General features: G+C 40.8%; 1 protein-coding gene across 1 annotated transcript in view; it reads right to left on the bottom strand.

The window, feature by feature from the left end:
* The window catches only part of FAM117B (family with sequence similarity 117 member B), a 28,510-nt gene extending 10,446 nt beyond the window's left edge, over positions 1-18,064 (bottom strand). The window contains exons 1-4 of the mRNA XM_054636120.2: positions 17,297-18,064; positions 10,430-10,578; positions 5,887-5,979; positions 5,259-5,372 (exon numbers count right to left, since the gene is read on the bottom strand). Of these exons, the coding sequence (XP_054492095.1) occupies positions 5,259-5,372; positions 5,887-5,979; positions 10,430-10,578; positions 17,297-17,825 (885 nt within the window). The 5' untranslated portion in view covers positions 17,826-18,064. The remainder of the gene's footprint in view (positions 1-5,258; positions 5,373-5,886; positions 5,980-10,429; positions 10,579-17,296) is intronic.
* Between the last annotated feature and the right edge of the window lie 628 nt (positions 18,065-18,692).

Below are 18,692 nucleotides of genomic sequence, written 5' to 3'. Positions count from 1 at the left end.
GAAAACAATGTAGATTTATAGACAGAGACAGTAAGAAAACAATGTAGATTTATATACAAAACAAAGTTACTATTTCTACCCAAAACAACTTAGGGAGAATTCCACATAAAGAATAAAATCCCAAACCCAAATGTTAATACTTAGTTGCTTAAGAAGGAAGATTAACAGTTTAAAAATCCAGTGTTTCAAAATATGCACAAAAATTTAATTCTCAGAAAACACATTACTGAAATTTCCCAGAGCTCCCTTTGGCACACTACAACTTCTTGAGATTTCCCAGTCTCTCCATTAGCGTCTGCCCTCCTGTTAAAGAAGTCTCCCTGCCAGAATATTAGAAGATTCTGTACTCATTAAGCAGTGGTATACACCAGGTAATGTAATACTTTCTGCAAAAATTCAGTTCAACTCAAAGAACAGCACAACACACTTAATTCACAGTAAAATTCCCATGTAAAATTCCTGAACTCTGTGGCCTAGTGTGCCATGATTGAGAGCAACTCCTCTAATGCATGAAGGACCAGCATTATCTGGTCTTCAGAGTCTATTTTTGTGAGGGGGTTTTATTTTAATTTTTCCTTTAAGTAACAAGACTACATAGACAGAACGAAAGCATTTTAATTTCCTGTGTACATTCTCAAAAACCACACAAAGCTTGTCTGGCAGAAAATCTACCTCAGAAAAATTAATGTACACAAGACATTTTCATCACAGACCATAGTGGAGATTTCTTGTAACAATGACAAATCTCTACAGCAGCAGAACTCATGAATTATATTGGTTCTACTTTCCTGAAACATTAGGTTAGCCATAAAAAAACCCCAAAACCAAACATCTTAAAAAAGACTTGCACAAGAACTACAAAAGCTTCTGTTCAGGAAATGCTTGTCACTCTGTTTCTGTCAACAAAAATGAGACAGTCTCATAATGGCCAAACTTGTAAAGAGTTTCTAAAGTCTTGCCTGAAGATGAAAAAAACCACTGGAGAAGAGCACAAAAAAGTCTGAGAAAGCAACCCTGCTAATTCTGTTCCAAGCAAGGCCTTGGATCAACAATCCAGTTAAACTAATACAGGTTGATATTCAGTAACAATATAGATATATCAGCACACGTTCAGGAACTAAAGGCTGTTTATGCACCCAGTTATTCAACATACACATTCTTAGGACAAGCTGAGGTTGTTAAAAAGTAGAACACAAGTATGCTTTAAGATTTCAGCAGCCATTAGCAAAATGTGGGAATTCTTCACCTTCAAATACGAGTGCCTACCACAAAAATTCTTGGGTTCATGCTAGTATTTGATGAGCTCAAAGTAAATTCAGTAGAGTTCGATATAGTTCAGTATCAGCATGTCTCACTTCCAAGAAAAATAATATTCTGTACCTGACTGAGGATGATTTCTTAGCCCAGGGTGCTAGAGGGTGGAAAAGGAAGGAGGTATTGTGACATGGGTGGAACAATCAGCCTCAAAACAAGAAACTTTATTACAAATAGTGCCTTCACAGAGGTCTGCATGGACACGCAGGAACAGGCCACCAGCTCTGGACTACTTATCCAAATACCCGGAATGCTCACAAGGAGGCAAGGTGCCAAGAACAGGATAATAATGACTGTGCTCACACAGTAACACACTGGCACAGAGTTTTCAGTTCTGAGACTTACAGGTATGGCATACACCCATGAGGTAGGAAAAAAGGGTGATGACAAATCTAAATTGTTTACAGGCATTTCAGGAAAAATGCTCTAAGCTCTTCCAATTTTTCACAAGTAACAAAACTTTAAACAGAATCCCAGGGCTTGTGCTTTTGCATCAAGCCACTTCTAGGCTGAATGTATCATGGTAATTCTACTCAAAAAATGAAATGTTCCACCTGGTAAGCTGGTGACACCAAAAAAACCCAAGCCCCCAACACTGTGAACTGCATGCAGTTGATCTCAGTATCAATCAATTGGCCAGACATTGGGGACACAGGGTTGCTAGGAAAATGAAAGGAGCAGAGGCCTTGACGGTTCAGAGTGCCATGTAAAAATGTAATATCAGCCAAGTGCACTGAGGAAAAAATTATTATGTTGGAAAAAAATAATCCATTTATTCTTCCATCTGTTTTCAGTTCTGGCCTCAATTCTTGTTTCTTCCTTATACCAACACTGAGAATATAAAAAGATCCCATTGCTTTGACTCCTGTTCACAGATTTAGTACCATGCAATTAACTCAAAATGTTCTCAGAACCATCCTGAGATCACCTGAATAGGCTATGACCTTTCTGCAAACTCCTCTTCCAGTTAAAGAGAGACAAAGGAACATTTCCTAAGTAACGAAAAAACCACACAAACAAAAAAACAACCATTCGTTCTGAAAAAAAATCAACGAGTCCTTGCTGTAGTCAACAGCAAGGACTTGATCCTCCTCAACTATTTCCTGATTGTGAGCAGAGGGTCAGGAACAGCCAACAAGCTTATTCTACAGAGATTGTGTGGATTTCTTTCTTCACACAAAAATCATATTAGAAAGAAGCACAAATAAACAACCAATCAGAAGCTTAGCTAGCAAGAATCGCTAAAAATTTTGCTATAATTCAAAAATTGCAGTAAAGTTTAAGTAGGGAAGAAAAGAGGAAATAAATCAACTGAAATTTCTTCTTTTAACTAGAAAAGAATTCCATTTTCCAAATGTTAAACAGAGTTTACCTGGTCTCTGTAAAGGAACTACTGACACCATTTCCTAATACGTTTTCTCACCTTGTCAGGAATCCAACTCCTTGAGCTCAGAAATCTTTACATGACCCTTTAGAGTCAACAAACACAAAAGTTTCCTTCAAGCTAGGAATGTAAAAAAATAATTTCTAAATATTCTAATGACTAAATTCTGGTTTCCACACAGTCCTTCCCACAAATCCTGAAGGAACAGAGCCGCTGCCAAAAATTCTAGTTTAGCAGTTCTCAAAAAAATAATGAGAAAACACAGGAACTTTGCCCTTTATGACTACAGTTACAGATTTTGACTGAGTTAAAAAACAGCTGCTAAATGCCATTAATCTAAACGCTTCACTTACTCTTTGAATCCTTCTTTAACTTCTTGCCTTTGCAAGTAGCTTGACACAGCTGGCACAAAATTCACCAAGAAAAACAATGTTTTGTTTTGTAACACAGTCCTGGAAAAGCTGCTTGGCTTCAATTTATATTTTATAGTTTGTTTCACAAGCCCAAAAACTAATTATCCATTGCACAATATTTTATTCATGTACTATAACATTTGGCAGAATGTAAAGACATCCATACCAGAAACAAAATAATAAAATTAGTACATTTAAAAAGTTATATACATAATTTAGGGAGGTATTTTTCAGAACAGCATCATTGTTGTTCACTTTTGAAATTAAAACTCACTAAGATCATCTGTGCTAGAGTGGCAATACCTCAGCATTCAGATAACCACAGGTTTGTAGAATGCCAAGCAAGCCTTTTAAAATGCATGTAATTCTCCAGTGTACTAAAGGGCCCACATCAAAAGTCCTTCAGTATACTTTTTGGTTGAAAATGTCCTCAAGTTCTACAAATTCAGAGAAAACACCTTAATCAAGTATGCTACTCTGTCTTTTGTTTTGGTTCGGTTTTTTTAACCAAAAGTTTGACACATTTTGTATGTTGATTTTCATGAACTTTCTCAAAACCCCCTAGAAAGCGACTGGGTCAGTTGTCTTTCTTCGTTCATAATTTTGGACTGTTGTGACTTGAGCAGTCTGTAAAATAAGCAGCACAGTACACTGCACTCACATTTCAGTAATTCCTAAATTGCTATGTCAAAAAATGTAATTCTAAAAAAAATTCCTCAATATTTCCAGTAGCAGAGAATTCAAACTACTAACAAACTGAATTCAAGAGGCACACAAATCCTGAAAAGACATGACTGCTAACTAAATGTGCTACAGCAGGGATAAGAAGTTCGGGTCTGAGACAAAAGGTGCTCATGACTTTTATACAAAGCAGGAGTTAAGAACAACAGAGTAGAAGAAACTCTATTTTCTTATTTTCATTCTTGAAGTAGAACACATTCACTCAGACACCTGACTTTGAAAGAAAGAATCAAAGAACCTGACCTAAATTACTTCCAGAAGGACGGAATGACAAATGAAAATTTTTATTAACTGTTGTCAGATTATGATATTTGTTGGAACAATTAATGGCATTTCAGGAGTAATTGGGAATGTAATTAGATTTTCAGAGAAGTTTCACAGCTGAACTACTTTCTCAATTCACAACACTGACAGTTTCCTAGTTTCTTTCAACTACACTGCCTTGCCAAGGCTATTGTGAGGGATTTGTTCTTTTTGTAACTGTTAAAAAAATTGTGCGTATCAAATGTACATTCATGAGATATCAGTAGTGAGAGAAAAAAAACTTTCCTTCTGAAAAAAAATTACCAAACTTTTCTATTGGTTTTCCTAAGTTACTCAACAAAAACACACTTGAAAAATGATCTGTGTTTTTGAAAGCCTATAGTTTTTTTTACACCTGCTATCAATTGAGCTAAAAATATTACACCTCTGTCAACCTGACCTCATTAGAAGCCTTGAAATAAAACTGAAACTGCACACAGAACGTGTGGTGGCCTAACCATCACGATTTTTGTAGAAGGGATTATTACTTTAAGTCTCAAGGCAAGATAAATGGGAAAAAAAGACAAAATCTTAAAAAGGCTAAATGACGTTATGAAGTGTGTAAACAAATAAATAATCTCATGGAGTAGCCTTTTGTCAGGTAAGCTCTCTAAACCTCATCACAGTATTAGATGAGTGTTTGGCAAAAGAACAAAATGTGCTCAGAAAAGCTACTTTTTATTTGAGTACACAGTTTTACCAGCAGTTTGCTCCATGCCATACTCTATGTGCAAAGCCATAACTGCCACAGCAACATGTAATGAAGAAGATGGTCTGTAGTTTTAGATTTACCTTATCTGTCATCCTTTTGTGGAACCTGCAGAATGCACTTTAAAAACCTTGCTTCAAGGACATATTTAACTACCTGAAATTATTTGAAAGAGGGAGTTCAAAGCCAGCTCACCCAAGTAACAAAAAGATCTGGGCTCCCATTCACTCAAGCAGCCAAAAGAAAGAGCTCTATTTCACAGAATTCACCTATAGCTACAACATAGTGAGCAGTCTGTGGTATTTTTAAGTTCCCTCTAAGACAAATCACAACCTTGAAAGGACCTGAAATTAGTATTAGGTACCCAATAGAGGCAAAAAGCACCCAGCCTTACCTGACTGTGGTTAATGGCTGCATGGTTGCCATGAAAAGGGGACTGCCTTTCCTTGTCCCGATGATGCCTGCTGCTGTGTTTGCTTCTCTGCAGCTGTTGACGCAATTTTGCAATCTAACAATGGAAAAATTCACATCAGATTTCAACAGGTGTATTCAGGTACACAGGTAATTCCACCCATTTACTCCATCACTTCTTTAAAACTATTTACTACCATAACATTCATAATTACTCCCAGCACTAGATTACACTCAAGTTCTTTCAAACCAAGTATGCTAGCTAGCAGTTCAGCTGACCCTCAGAAGATACCTCCAGAGGTTTAGTGAAAGAACTTGAAATACATAAAATTTCAAAGTAGTGAGGTCACTGCTGTTATTTCCCTCTTTGATAAAAAAATGTCACTTGCATTTAACATTTTCTTTCCCACACATTCAGATTGAAAATATTAATTGACCTGCATTTTTATATTAAATCAATAGCAAATGAAAAGCAATCTCATATTTTTTACTAAGTCCGCCATCTGTATAATTACACAAAGTAGTAAAATACTCGTGCCTTCCTGAAGCATCATTGTAACAGTGCATACCAAAAAAACCATTTAAACCAAAGTTTTCAAGTAATTTCTGACCTCCTTGAGCTGTTCATTGCTGCCCCACGAGGATGAACGTTTGTGTGAACTTCTCTTCTTTTCTAAATATTCTTCAGCCCAGGCACTTTCTGTCTGTAGGAAGAAGATTACAGGACTAATTAAAAAAGGTAATTGCTACTTTCTGGCAGAATATTTGGAGACAAATTAGAAAAGAGAACATTTAAGATATGCTAGATTCAGAACTGAAAATGAACCGTAAGTAACTAGAAGCCTTTCTCACAGGTAAAGTATGAAAAAGCAGAGTGAAACTATATAAATAAAAAACCCCAAACCCACAACTTTCAGACCTAGTGTAATATAGGGATGTGCTAGTTTCCCTTCCAAATGACTGAGCATAAGGCAGTACTCACAGCCAGATGTACCACAGGCTGCTACAGAGCTCTGAAGAGCCACTGTGAACTGGGGGAGATGTTGTATTTCATTTCCTGCACAGATGCTGACCTTGTTATTTCTGAAGCATTAGCAAGGGTGGTTTGGTGTAAGCACTGTGAAAAGCCTGCACCAGCACAGCTTCAAAACCACGTTCTTCCTCTCAAGAATGAGAAGGAAAGCAAGGCATATGGGCACCACTAGAGCTATTGCAAAGTAGGGAATAAATTTATTAATGCCTCAGAGGGTTCCAGGTTCACAGTTGGCCCAGGCCAAGCAGAAAGCAACACACATAATATTAAGCTGATTTCACAGAGCCATTAGTGTTTAATAAAAAATCTCACAAACATATTGTGATTAAGGAGTTTTGAGACATGCAAGGTATCATTAAGACACACAGTATCTCATGTAAGAAAATGCACAGGCAAGCCTGTGATAATACTGCATGACACTGCTTTATGGGCAGTTTGTATTCCCACCTAGCCACCTCCAGGAATGTCTTCAAACACAGCGAACTGTAAAGGCTCTAGAAGACAGATAGTAGCATCTACCAGGAATCTCTGAGCAGTCACAGGAAGTAAGGGGAATAACCTAATGAAGCAAGGGGAAAAATCTCTGGAAGCATTTTACACACTGAAAGAGACAGCAAATTCTTTGAAATTCACTCTTGCCACCAAGCAGTTCTTAGCAACAGTGGTGATCTAGCTAACCTCATTTCCTGGATATCTCACTTTCTCCTATAGAGAAGAACTTTGACTGCCTCAAAGTCTTCACATTTACAGTGTGCCATGGTTGTTCTTACATATGAGACTAACAGCTTGCAGAAGCCACATGCTGACCTTTCCTAGCCCAGCTGCACTTGTATCACAGAAACTCAAGTCTTTTGTGGTATTAATCCCTATTTTGCAGGGAATATGGAGCCTTAACTCCAAATATACAGGTTGCAACCCCACCAGTTTCAGTTACAGACACAAGTTTCATATAAATGAAACCTCCATTATCAGTACTTTTTAATCTTCATCAGTCCAAATCAAAAACTAACTAGGACAAATCTGAAAAATAAAGGTAATAGGGTTGCTTTGAAATTCCTATTTCATAGCAAAATCAGAATCCATTACAATCTGTTTTTCTAGAAAAGCACTCACTGATCTGTATAATCAAATAGAATAATTGATAACCCCCATTCCTAAGCACCAATCTTTGTCTAATCAATTCTCAAATGTCAGTCAGGAGTACCATCCTATCCTCTAACTTCTGGAACAGTAAGCTTTAGCTACTAATTCTAGCTTCCCAACTCAGCACAACCATTACACTTGCCTACAGGAGAATAATTAACACTCTAATTAGTCTTTGCCTTTAATTTATATTCAAGACTTTGACTCAAAATTCAAGAATTATTTAATAAATTAATATCTGATTCATTTTAAAGCATTAAAGTTGCTTTGATGCTCATCCTCAAAACAAATAGTTAGAAATCTTTTCAGATTCAACTATAGGAAACCTGTACATCAAAACAGAAATGCAATACTATTTTAGCAAGTCTTCTCCTATTTATTCCCCAAATTTTGATTGTAATATTTATTATCAAGAAATAGACCAAATAACCAATAGGCAAAGTGGGATTTATAGTTCTCTGGTTTCTCGAAGTACTACTACTTGCTTATTAGTTACCATGCACAACATCCTCCCTGCTTTCAAGAATTAAGAAGAAATTAATTTAAGGCTGAATTTATTACAGACAGTAGAACATTTCAGAAAAAAAAAGTCTTAAGAGGCAAAAATTTTCCAGTCAAAATGAATTATTTAAGAATTAAAAAAAATACAAAGTAATTGTTTCATTTAACTTCTAAGACAAACATGTTTCATTTAAAGCAAAAATGATGAGATTATTAACACCTGTTTTATGAGCACTTAATAAGTGCGGGTATGAATTCTAGCCAGACCCTTGGATGCTCAGTAATACACCTATTCATCATCCAACAACTATTCTCCACGTACACAATTCAGTCTTGTTTTATAGACAGGTTTCATCAAAATCCTCAGTTGCAGGAGGAGTCTGACAGAGAGACAGTGTCTGCATGACCTGGGGTCCCTTACACAGCTCTCAGCCATGACCCATGGCCATCTCTAGAAAGGCCTGCAAGATGCAGTGTGCCACTAAACGCTGTCTCTTCCCAGTCTGCTTCCTGAATAACTCCCTGTGCCATAACTCCACACAATCAAGACACCCCACTTACTCAACTTGAAAGCCTTTTATAACACTGCCAATTAAATTCCTGTTCTCAGAATCAGAACACATTCATTTCTTGTCAGACTTTGTGAAATCTGAAGTTACACACACTGGAACCAGAGTATCTCACCAGTGAAACTTCATCCAAATACGACATTTTCAGAAAAGCTGAACAGTACAAACGGGCAGCCTGATTTATCTTAGGAAACTAACCATTTTAAGTCACATTTTAAACTTGTCTCTGGCTCCACTGGCTGCTCTCAGGAAGATTAAAAGCAGTAATACCTCATCAGTGTCATATCAACATCAGCTTTGGACATACAGATGTATGTCTGTAGCCCTAAACTTTCTACTGGTTTGATAAATTCTAAATTAGGAAGTGCAAACAGATCATTCTAGTTCTCACAGAAATACACTACCATAAATCACCACTAAATGTACTCATTGTGCAGAAATATCTACTGCCCTTTATGGTCTGCCCACTAACCCTTCAAATACATTTCCTCTACAAAAGCCCCACTACCACAGCAGTTAGATGTGTCAGAATGGGAAGAAAAAGCCAAAAGCAAACCACAAGCCAAAAAGGATGATATCTGGAAAATACAGATTATGAAAGCCTAACCATGATGCAGATTACATCAAAACTAACCTGAATGAGATCAGCTGAACATAGCAAACACTTTGGCAGCAGTAGAGAAATACAATTATTTTGTAAAAAGTATTATTTTAAGGAATCATACATGAAGATAGTTAGGACACCCATACGGGTTTAGTTCTGCCCTTTAAAGATGCCTTTTAATAGCTAGGCACAAACAGCCACTCTATCTTATATCACATACCTTTCTCCATCCTCCTCCTCTTACTTCAATTTGCTTACTTTTTTCACCCTGTCTTCTAACCGTTTTTCTAATTTGTTCTCCTGCAGAGAAAACTTGCTCCTCAAATCTTTTCTTCTTCACCAGCTCCTAATTCCACTTTATCCACATGAACCTATTTCCCTACAAAACACCTTCGTTCCCCACTGATCCGCTCTTTGAATAGTTGTCCTTCCCACAAAAGGCTGTGGACCTCAAAAAGGCCCCACAGTAACACTGCAGACCTCATCTGCTCAACCCCCTACACCTTCTTAAACACTGAAGACTATATGGACACATTTTTTCTACTGTTACCAAACCTAACAGGGGTTCAAACACAAGGATGTCCCACATGCTGTGAGGTCCTCTTCCAACTGCATTCTGCTTATGTTCTTTGGAATTAGCGGAGACTTCTTGTTGAAACCATGTTCCAGGAACAGGGATTTCATTCAATTGTTTGCTGGTTCCGTTTTTACAGGTGGCATGGGACTGAACCTTTAGAGCTTGTGAAATTTGGTTAAGCAGGTGATGTTTATTGGCAAATCATGTATTTTTTTTAACACTTTCCAGTTGAACTAGATTTCAACACCATTCACAGTTCAAGGAGGCAGTTCTTCAATGCATATAATTCTATACTTGGTGCACAAAACCCAGGTGAACATTACGGGGCTTTTACAAACAGAGGATGAAGAGCTGGAGACAGACATACATATAAGGATACCTCACTGAGTTCTCTATATAAATCTAAAGTAAACAGTACTTAATTCCAGCCTATCTAGTGTACTGCACCCTGTAAGAACAATAAGAATACAGATGTACAATGCAGTACTGTTTTCCTGAGGCAAGAAGGAAGCAGAACACCTAAAAGATACTACAGTTCTCAGTCTTTACTTAAAGAATGCAAATAATTCACACATGCAATAGCAAAGGTAGGATTCCTGCAATTTGAAAGTGAATAGGAACTTGTGAGCAAGAAAGCTAAAGTGAACATTTTCAAGGGAAAAGCTTCTTACATTTAAATCCTGTCTTCACACTTAAGTGCTCCAAAGACAACAAACCCATGTCCTACCTGTGTGGCCTTGTCTCTCATGCAGGGAGCAGCGTGTCCGTGATTATCCCGAGGCCACTGCCCAGCGAGGTACGGAGCAGCGAGCGTATCCAGTGAAGAGGTGCGGCGAACAATGCTGGAAGGGCTTGATGAAGGGGGTCTTGATTTGTCTGTTGGAGCAAGAACATTTGATTACAAAGAAATCGAGAGAGAGAGCTTATCCATTTAACAGTCTACAAGAAATCATATCAAATTGGAACTATGTTATTATGTATACAACAAGATACTTTCAATACGGAAATTAAGTTTGCTTTTCCAGGCTCTATTCTGTTTGAATAGGCTTGAAATCTGTTTTTATGGTTTCCTTAAAAACATCCTTGTGTCACAAATGTTGCATTAGTGCTCACACACCACTATTTACTCCTTTAAAAGTCTAACAGTCATTTGTCTCTTAAATGATGAAGGTGTAGAAGAAATAAAAATAGCTATGTTTACACATAAATAAAGGTTAATGAAGAAAAACTGGGTTGAACTTTTTCAGTTTAATGCTGAGCTTACAGTTCTTCCCACTAGTCCTTCACCTACTTTACTTCACGGGACACTATAAACCTGCATGTTTTAATCACCCAGCAGATGACACATGGCATAACCCTTAGATTCAGAAGTTCACTTGGTAATGTAATGATTTACATTTTACAAGCTAATTGAGACATCTCCTCCCTTTACATGGTAACTACATTCATATTTGCCTGCTGCTGTATCTTCTGCAACACCTCATCTGTAGTGTATATACTGGCATCCTATTTCAGAACAATTTCAATACTAAGAGGAATCCTTATTTAAAAAGGTTAAATACAACAATCTTTGGAAGTAACATGAGAAGGAAGACTACTGTTAAAAATAAAAATTTGTATCTATCCCATCTGTCAATGATGTCTTAAGTAAAGTGGCATAAAAGACTACACCACAAGCTATGAAGAATAAACACTGAAGAAAGTTTCCTCAAAACAGTAACTGAGGTTGGTAAATTTAAGAGATTGATAAGCAACAACGACCCAGGGTTTAGATATACATACACGTTCACACATTTTGAGATGAAAAATACAAATCCTAAGCATACTATCATCTCATCTACTCCCCACAAAAATAATTCCAATTATATATGAAATAATTGTGCATTAATCTTACCTATAATTAATAGAAAGTCCTAAAATACATGGCTACAACACAGCAAGCAAGATTCAGAAATCAGATGGAAGCTTTAAAAAAGGGCACTGCAAAAACTCAGTCATCTGTCCTCTCTAGCTGTGCCTTAGCATTAATTCTGCACTAAAAGTATTTGTATTATACATAAACTCATTTACAGGCAAAGAAAATTGGGCCTAATTAGTGTCTGAATGCTAGTCAGACAATAAAAGCATTAACACCAAAAGTCCAAAATTCAATTTCTAAGCTGTTGCAATCTACTAAAAATACATATGAGAAATATTAATAAAATATGTTAGATATAGATTTCAGTGGAGTGGACAGAACTTAAGTCTAGTGACATTCTACACTAAATAGCCTCATGCAAATTTATTAGAAATGTACACACTAAAAATGTGGAAAATATTTCAATTCAACTTTAAGGAAACAATTACTGGCACTATAATCAGCCAAACTCACACAAAGCAGTCAGGAAACCTCATCTCCTTTATTATTTCTACAAGTACCAACAATGTACAACCTTACTAGTGAGCTCATAGCAGATTTGCTCTCAGGGTGTAGCAGCAAACATGTTTTGGAGTTTGCACTTAAGACTCCTGTATCAAAGAAATTCTCTGACTACTACTACCACCACACAGCACACTGAAGGGTCTGTTTGTATCAGATGACTTCAAAACTATTCCCTTTGTGTGTACTATAGGACAATGTGGCATGCTAACACAACGTGCCATTCCTTAAAAATTACACTGGCTTCCAAAGTTAAATCAAACATGTCATTTGTCTTAGAATTAGCTGCCATATCTGCCCTGTTTTTCTTCTCAGTTATTATTCTTCCTCTTCAAGAAGCTTCTCTCTTCTTACCAAGGGGAAACAGAAAGGATGTGAAAAAAAAATTATAAATCAGGAAGTGTACGTAGTCAGCCACATCATCTGCAAAAGCCACTGCAGCAGACAGCTTCAAAACTGGAGAAGCAGAATCTGTTACTCTCTCCTCCCTGCCACAAACAAAACAAAAAGCAACTGGAAGACTATTTTGCTGAACAAACAGAGAGAATGAGAACTGAAGAGCCTGTTTACTATTTAAGTTCAAGGGGAGCTGCTCATTTCAAGGCACAAAGGCTGTAAATACTCTCTTTTCCCCTAATTTAAAGAAATTCTGTTTTCAAATGATTTATATTTAGATGGGGAATGATGTTTGGATATGTTTTTACTTTTCCACCTTCTCAATATGTCTTTATATGAATTCACAAAGTCTACTACACAATTCTTACTGTTTCAAAACATTTCAATGGGAACATATACAATGTTTTCATTGCACTTTCCCCTACAATACTTGAAGCAAGTGTTCAGCTGCTATTTTTCCTTGATGTGACCTACATAACAAGAGATCTGCCTCCACAGAGATAACAGTTACAACAGCTGTGGCTGATGAAAAACAATGGAGCTGTTTCATCAAATAGACACTTCTTAAATATTCAATCTCCTTTAATTGGCCTGATTATCTCTCTAAACCAGTATTTGTGATAAATATCAACCCTCCTATCCATCCACCACTAGTATAGATTTATTTAGAAATTAAAATCTTTCTGCAATCCAGTCTCAAGCAAAGCAAACGAATAGAACAAACCCAAGGCAAACATACAGAGCACAGATCAATGAAGTCCACAACATGGGGAAATAACAAGCAAGCTGCCACATCTTCACCAGTCACCACTGCTGTACAGGTGACCAACACAAGCTGCTACAGGTGACCTGGTATCACACACACCACCTCCTGCAGAGCAAAGGCACCTCCAAAGGCAGCAGAAGTTCAGGTGCTCTAACAGTGGGACTGAAGAGCAAAACTGAACAAATATAGATGCTTACCAATAACTAACTGAAAGATATGAAAGAAACCAAGAAACATAGTCTAACACATACTGTGAGAAAACAAGCAGCAGAAAAGCCCAGGATCCCACTGAACTCACAAAATTCCCTGACAGTTCCACTTGAGGCTTTTTTAATACAAATGGGCTACCCAAAATAGTGAGAATAGGTGAGACCCAACCAGCTCCTCTGGCATCAAGGCATACAGCTGACCTTTTTGTTCTGTTTTGGTCAGGCTTTTCCCCAAGAAGGACATTGATGGGATCTCTCCCATACACAGCTGGCACTGTCATCTTTTCCAGAACTGCAACTGATCTCTGGGGCTTCATCTGCTTTTCATGTTTCATTAAAAGAACTGAACAGACTCAGTGCACTAAGAACAGACACACCACCCAACTGTGTATACTCCCTTTGGAACATAATCTTGCCTATCATCCTCACATAATTCTGAAGAGAACTATTCACTAGTAATTCAAAATTGTTCCACTGCAGCAGAATGACAGAATTAGTGGTGTTTTACAAAACCAAACCTCAGAAAGCCCAAGATGTTCCAGCTACTTAACTCTAAGAAATGAAAGTATTTTTAATCCCAATAAGTGCACTTCCCTAAAGTGCTTGCCACAAGAAACATACAGTATGATGCTGCAAGAATGACTTCACTTTCTTTACTCCTACCATTTGTCAAACAGCTTAGGCAAGCAGAGCGGGAATGTAATGTTACACAAAGTCTTCTCTCTTATTCCACAGTAATATCTTTCAAAACTACTGCAAAACCTTGGTCATTGAGGTTGACAGGTCTGCAGCTACACAAGTAGGCTTTAATATTACCCTTCCATAGACAAAACAACTAAGTTTTCCTCCAACTAAAACTAACCAGCTTTTCTCCTTAATTTTCAGACTGAGTTTAGATGTCCAATACAGTCAACTGGAATATACCAGAAAGTCCAGCACCCAGCAAAGAACTCTCCCACTACCTCAAGGCACCTGAAAGCAAACAACTGCTAAGGCTCTGGTCTTGACCTTCTTGTTTACTCAGCCGGGTACACTGTAACATTCTTGCAGCTGAGCAGTTCAACTCCTCTAAGATGTGCTTCATATAAGGACACAAATAACAAGATCCCATTAGATCTCTACTCAGTGAATAAACCAAGGCAAAAGCAACCAAGATAGAGAAGTGTGTAAGGTCTAGCTCATATTACAACAGTGTACTGGTAGGTCAAAACAATGGCCTCTAATGGGAGGCTTGCAGACAGCTGAAGAGGCACATGGGAAAACTGAACCAAAACTGGAGATTGCAGGACAGACATCGCAGTGCAGAAATGAGGCCTCAACAGAGATGGGAAGGGCAGAACACATTAACAGGCAATTGGAGGCTGAATTCTGGGAAAGAAGTGCTAGAGACTGCAGAACGGCAAAGTAAAAGATGAAAAACAGGTAGTAGCAAGATCTAGGTTTCTGGTCATATTTAGGAGGGAGAGAAGTGGCAAGAAAAGCATGGAAAATCAGAAATTGTATGACAGAATCTTCCATTTGTAATTATCCCATAGTCAACAGAAAATTCAGTTGAGTATTTCCAACATTTAATTGCAATTCAGATCAGAAAACAAGGGCTAAAAAAACCTCCAAAAAACACGCCCAAACCCCAGAAAAGTCACATTTGTAAATTCACAAGTTGGGGTTCTCAAGTGTAAAGCAGATTCATGAAAACTAAGTTCAAAACTATTCAACTGTTTCCCAGGAAAGAAAATCTGAAAAATATGAAACTGAGTCTGAAGTATACAACTTATATTTAAATACAACTTAAACTTAGATACAAGCAGTATCTAAGGTCAGAAAAAGCTATCATTTGTCTAACCTCAAGGTTCATTTTCATCTAAAGAAAGACGCCTGCAGCTGTAGGAATGAACTAAAGCCATCATTAACTGAGAGCAAGAAACAGAAAAACCCAAGTTATTCTGCAGCAGATTCTCACCAATACCCTCAAACGTCCTGTGTGTCTGCACAACCATTGCCTCATTAGTAAAAAAAGTTCCACCTCCACGTTCTCAGCCAACCCTGTTTACTCATTTAGATGAAGAAAAAACCTGAAATTAACTGAGCCTCTATCAAGCACTGGACTACACAATACAAACGTTAAGCAATAAGAAAGAGGTTTAACTTGCATTTGGGGCCAGTACAAGTACTGCCTAGGAACTGGAACATGTGGAAGCAATTAAATGGACACCACTCTTCTGTTTTCACACATCTTGTAAAAAGCTAGTGGAGTTATCTTAACACAGGAGAGTGATCCAATGACTTCTTTCCTTATACATGTTAATTCTCCAAAGCAGTAGAGAGGCCAGCATGGTTTCAGCAGGCTTCTCCACAGTGACTAACTCAGTGCAACTCTTCCACCCTAAGTGGTCAGACACATGCCTTTACAAACAGTTTTTGAACCTGGACCTCAAGGCTAACCATACTCTTCCTCATTCTCCAGGCCAGCAGATTGCATCAGAAGAAGACAGGGTTTTGTGATATGTATAATGTCTTTCAGGTTACTGATTAACAAGAACCTCAAATGAAGAATACACACATTCCTCAATCCAAAGCCTTTAATATAATACAGCCTTAATAAAACCCTCATTACTCTTATCTGGAAAGTGGAAAATCTAACTCATAACCTTATCAGTCCTCTCTTACACTAGCAGACTAGGAGGCACACAGTCATCTTGTACCAACTGGTTATGATTGTCTCATTTGGCAGTACCACTCCTCAAAAGCTAGGACAGGAAAAAAGAAAAAACCCAGCGTGGTAGACTGGTTACAATCATTATTTTAGAAAGGGGGAGGAGTATTAGGAGAAGCAGAAGTGTTAAAGGGAGGGCTAGTCCGAGATTTCCACATGTACACTTCTGCATATTAGTCAGCTTTACTCTTTAGATTACCACAGGCAATTTCATGGAAATGAGTAGCTGCAAGCTTTGGTATCCTAAAAGTAACAGATTTGAGGACATTAACACAAAACCTCACTGATGCATTTTTGAGTAAACTTTTAACCCAAAAATAAAAACGACTTACATATGTCAGCCTCTATTATCCTCAGCCTGATGCCTTATATTACTTATATTCAAGCATTCCCAGTAAGATTTAATTATTCAGGAAGTTAAAATGCAGTTTGTTACAACCTGTAAGCTATCACCACGCTATTTTCTATCTTCACTATAGCACAAGCTTGTCATCACTCTCAAGCACACACGTCCTTCTGCAGGGTTCATGTTGAAAGCAACTACTAAGAGAGACATTGAATACTTTTGTTCTACACCTATGTGCCATGCCTACAGCACTAGTTGGTTCTTTAATTACAAGCTTAGGGACACTGTTTGGATAACACCACATACACCATCTGGCACGAGGTGTGCAGAAAGGGTAAATGCGAAGGCTTCACAACAGCCCCCAAACACCAAATCCACCTTAAGTTTGTGCGCAAGCACCCTAAGTACATCTACACCCCTGAATCCGAGGCAGTACTCGCGGTACTACAGAAGCGGTCACAACCCCCACATGGCACGCTTGGCTCTCTATTCCTCTTCTGAAAGCCAGGGCGCAACAGAGCAGCAACAAAAGCAACGAGCCCTTCCACGCACACACACCCGGCAAGCCCTGCCGCCGGCCAGAGAAGGGGCAGGGCGAGCACCAGCCCGGGCACAGCCCCGTCCCTACCTCTGCCCCGGGGCACGGCACGCTCCAAGGCACCGCCGGCCCCAGCCCCGCACCCGCGCCCGGCCGGGCGGCCCGGGACGTGCCCTCTGCCGCTGGCCGGGACCCCCCGCCGCTCACCTTTGCAGACGGGGGAGCTGGGACTCTTCCTCTCTGGGGAGCTCCTGCCCGGCTCCGGCGACTGCCGCCGGTGGTGGTGCCGGACCCTGCCCTCCGGCAGCGGAGGCACCGGCGAGGAGCAGGGCGAGGGCCCGCTGCCCGGCGGCGGGGGCGGCGGCGGCAGGTGGTGGTGCCGCGGGGGGCTGCCCCGCGCCCCGCCATGGCCGCGTGTGGGGCTGCCCCGCGAAGAGGCGGCGCCGCCGCCGCTCCCCGCTCCCCCCGGCGGGGCCGTGGCGGGGCCTCCGCGTCCGCCGCTGCCGGGGGGCGCCGCGCGTGGGAGCCCCGCTGCCGGGCCGCCACCGCTCCTCGTGGGGCTGCCATGTTGTTGCTGCTGCTGCTGTTTGAGCTGGAAGGGCACCGTGGCCCGCATGGGCTGGAGGCGGCTGCTCGCTCCCGCTGCTCCGCCGCCCGCCGCCGCCGCGCCGCCTCCCCCCGCCAGGGAAGTGGCGGGGGTCGGAGAGCCGCCGCGCCTCACGCGCTGGTGGGACATTGTCCGTCGGGAGCCGGGGCTCGCGGAAGGCGGCCTGAGGCGGGGCAGAGAGGGAAGGGTGCGAGGCGCGGGCCGCACCTCGCGGGGTCCGACGCCTCAGGTGGCAGTGGCGGTGGCGGCTGCGGCCGCCCCAGCCCCGTCCTGGTTCCCGTCCCGCTCCCGTCCCCTCCGCGCCGCTGCGCCCGCAGCCTCCGTGCGCCTCATCAACAATAGTGCCCCGGCCGCGCGCCCCGCCCACCGCGCCCTCCCATTGGGCGCGGCGCCGCTCGGTTCGCGCAGCTACGGCGCGCCCATTGGCTGCGGGGCGCGCGCCTGAGTGGCCGAGCCCGCGCGGGGCCGCGGGGGGGCGCGGGGCGGGGGCAGCGCTTAAAGAGCCGCACGCGGGCGGCGGCGGGGCCGCGCAGCCCCGGCGGGAATGGGGCGCGTTCCCGACTCCCCCTCACGCCCGGCCGCCGCCGCCACGGGCAGAGCTGCGGGCTGGCGGCGGCTCCCCCGCCTCTCGGTCCTGTTCTGAGGGACCATTATCCCTACTCCATCATTCCTAGCCCGAGGGGCGCTCCAGGAGGGGACGGGGCTCCACTGCGGTTTATCCAATCGCTTTGCCACCAGCTCGGTGTTACCGATGATGGCACCAGAGACGTGGGCAATATCCAGGCAGACTTGACCCTCTTTTCCCTTAACTGCTGTGTTTACTCTCCTCCGTTAGGTCAGATTAGTTGCATCTTCATTGTAATCTTTTAATAATATTCGTTAACTGCTGGTATCCACTTAAACAAATTTATACATCAGAGCAGTGAATGAGTGCATGGAACAGGCCTTAGTTCATGTGTTTGGTTGTTTAGATGCAAGGTAAACACATGTTAGTAC

The sequence above is a fragment of the Agelaius phoeniceus genome, chromosome 7, assembly GCF_051311805.1.
Source record: "Agelaius phoeniceus isolate bAgePho1 chromosome 7, bAgePho1.hap1, whole genome shotgun sequence".
Taxonomy (NCBI): Eukaryota; Metazoa; Chordata; class Aves; order Passeriformes; family Icteridae; genus Agelaius; species Agelaius phoeniceus.
The sequence above is the reverse complement of the archived record's forward strand: the minus strand, read 5'-3'. Positions and strand labels throughout refer to the sequence as shown.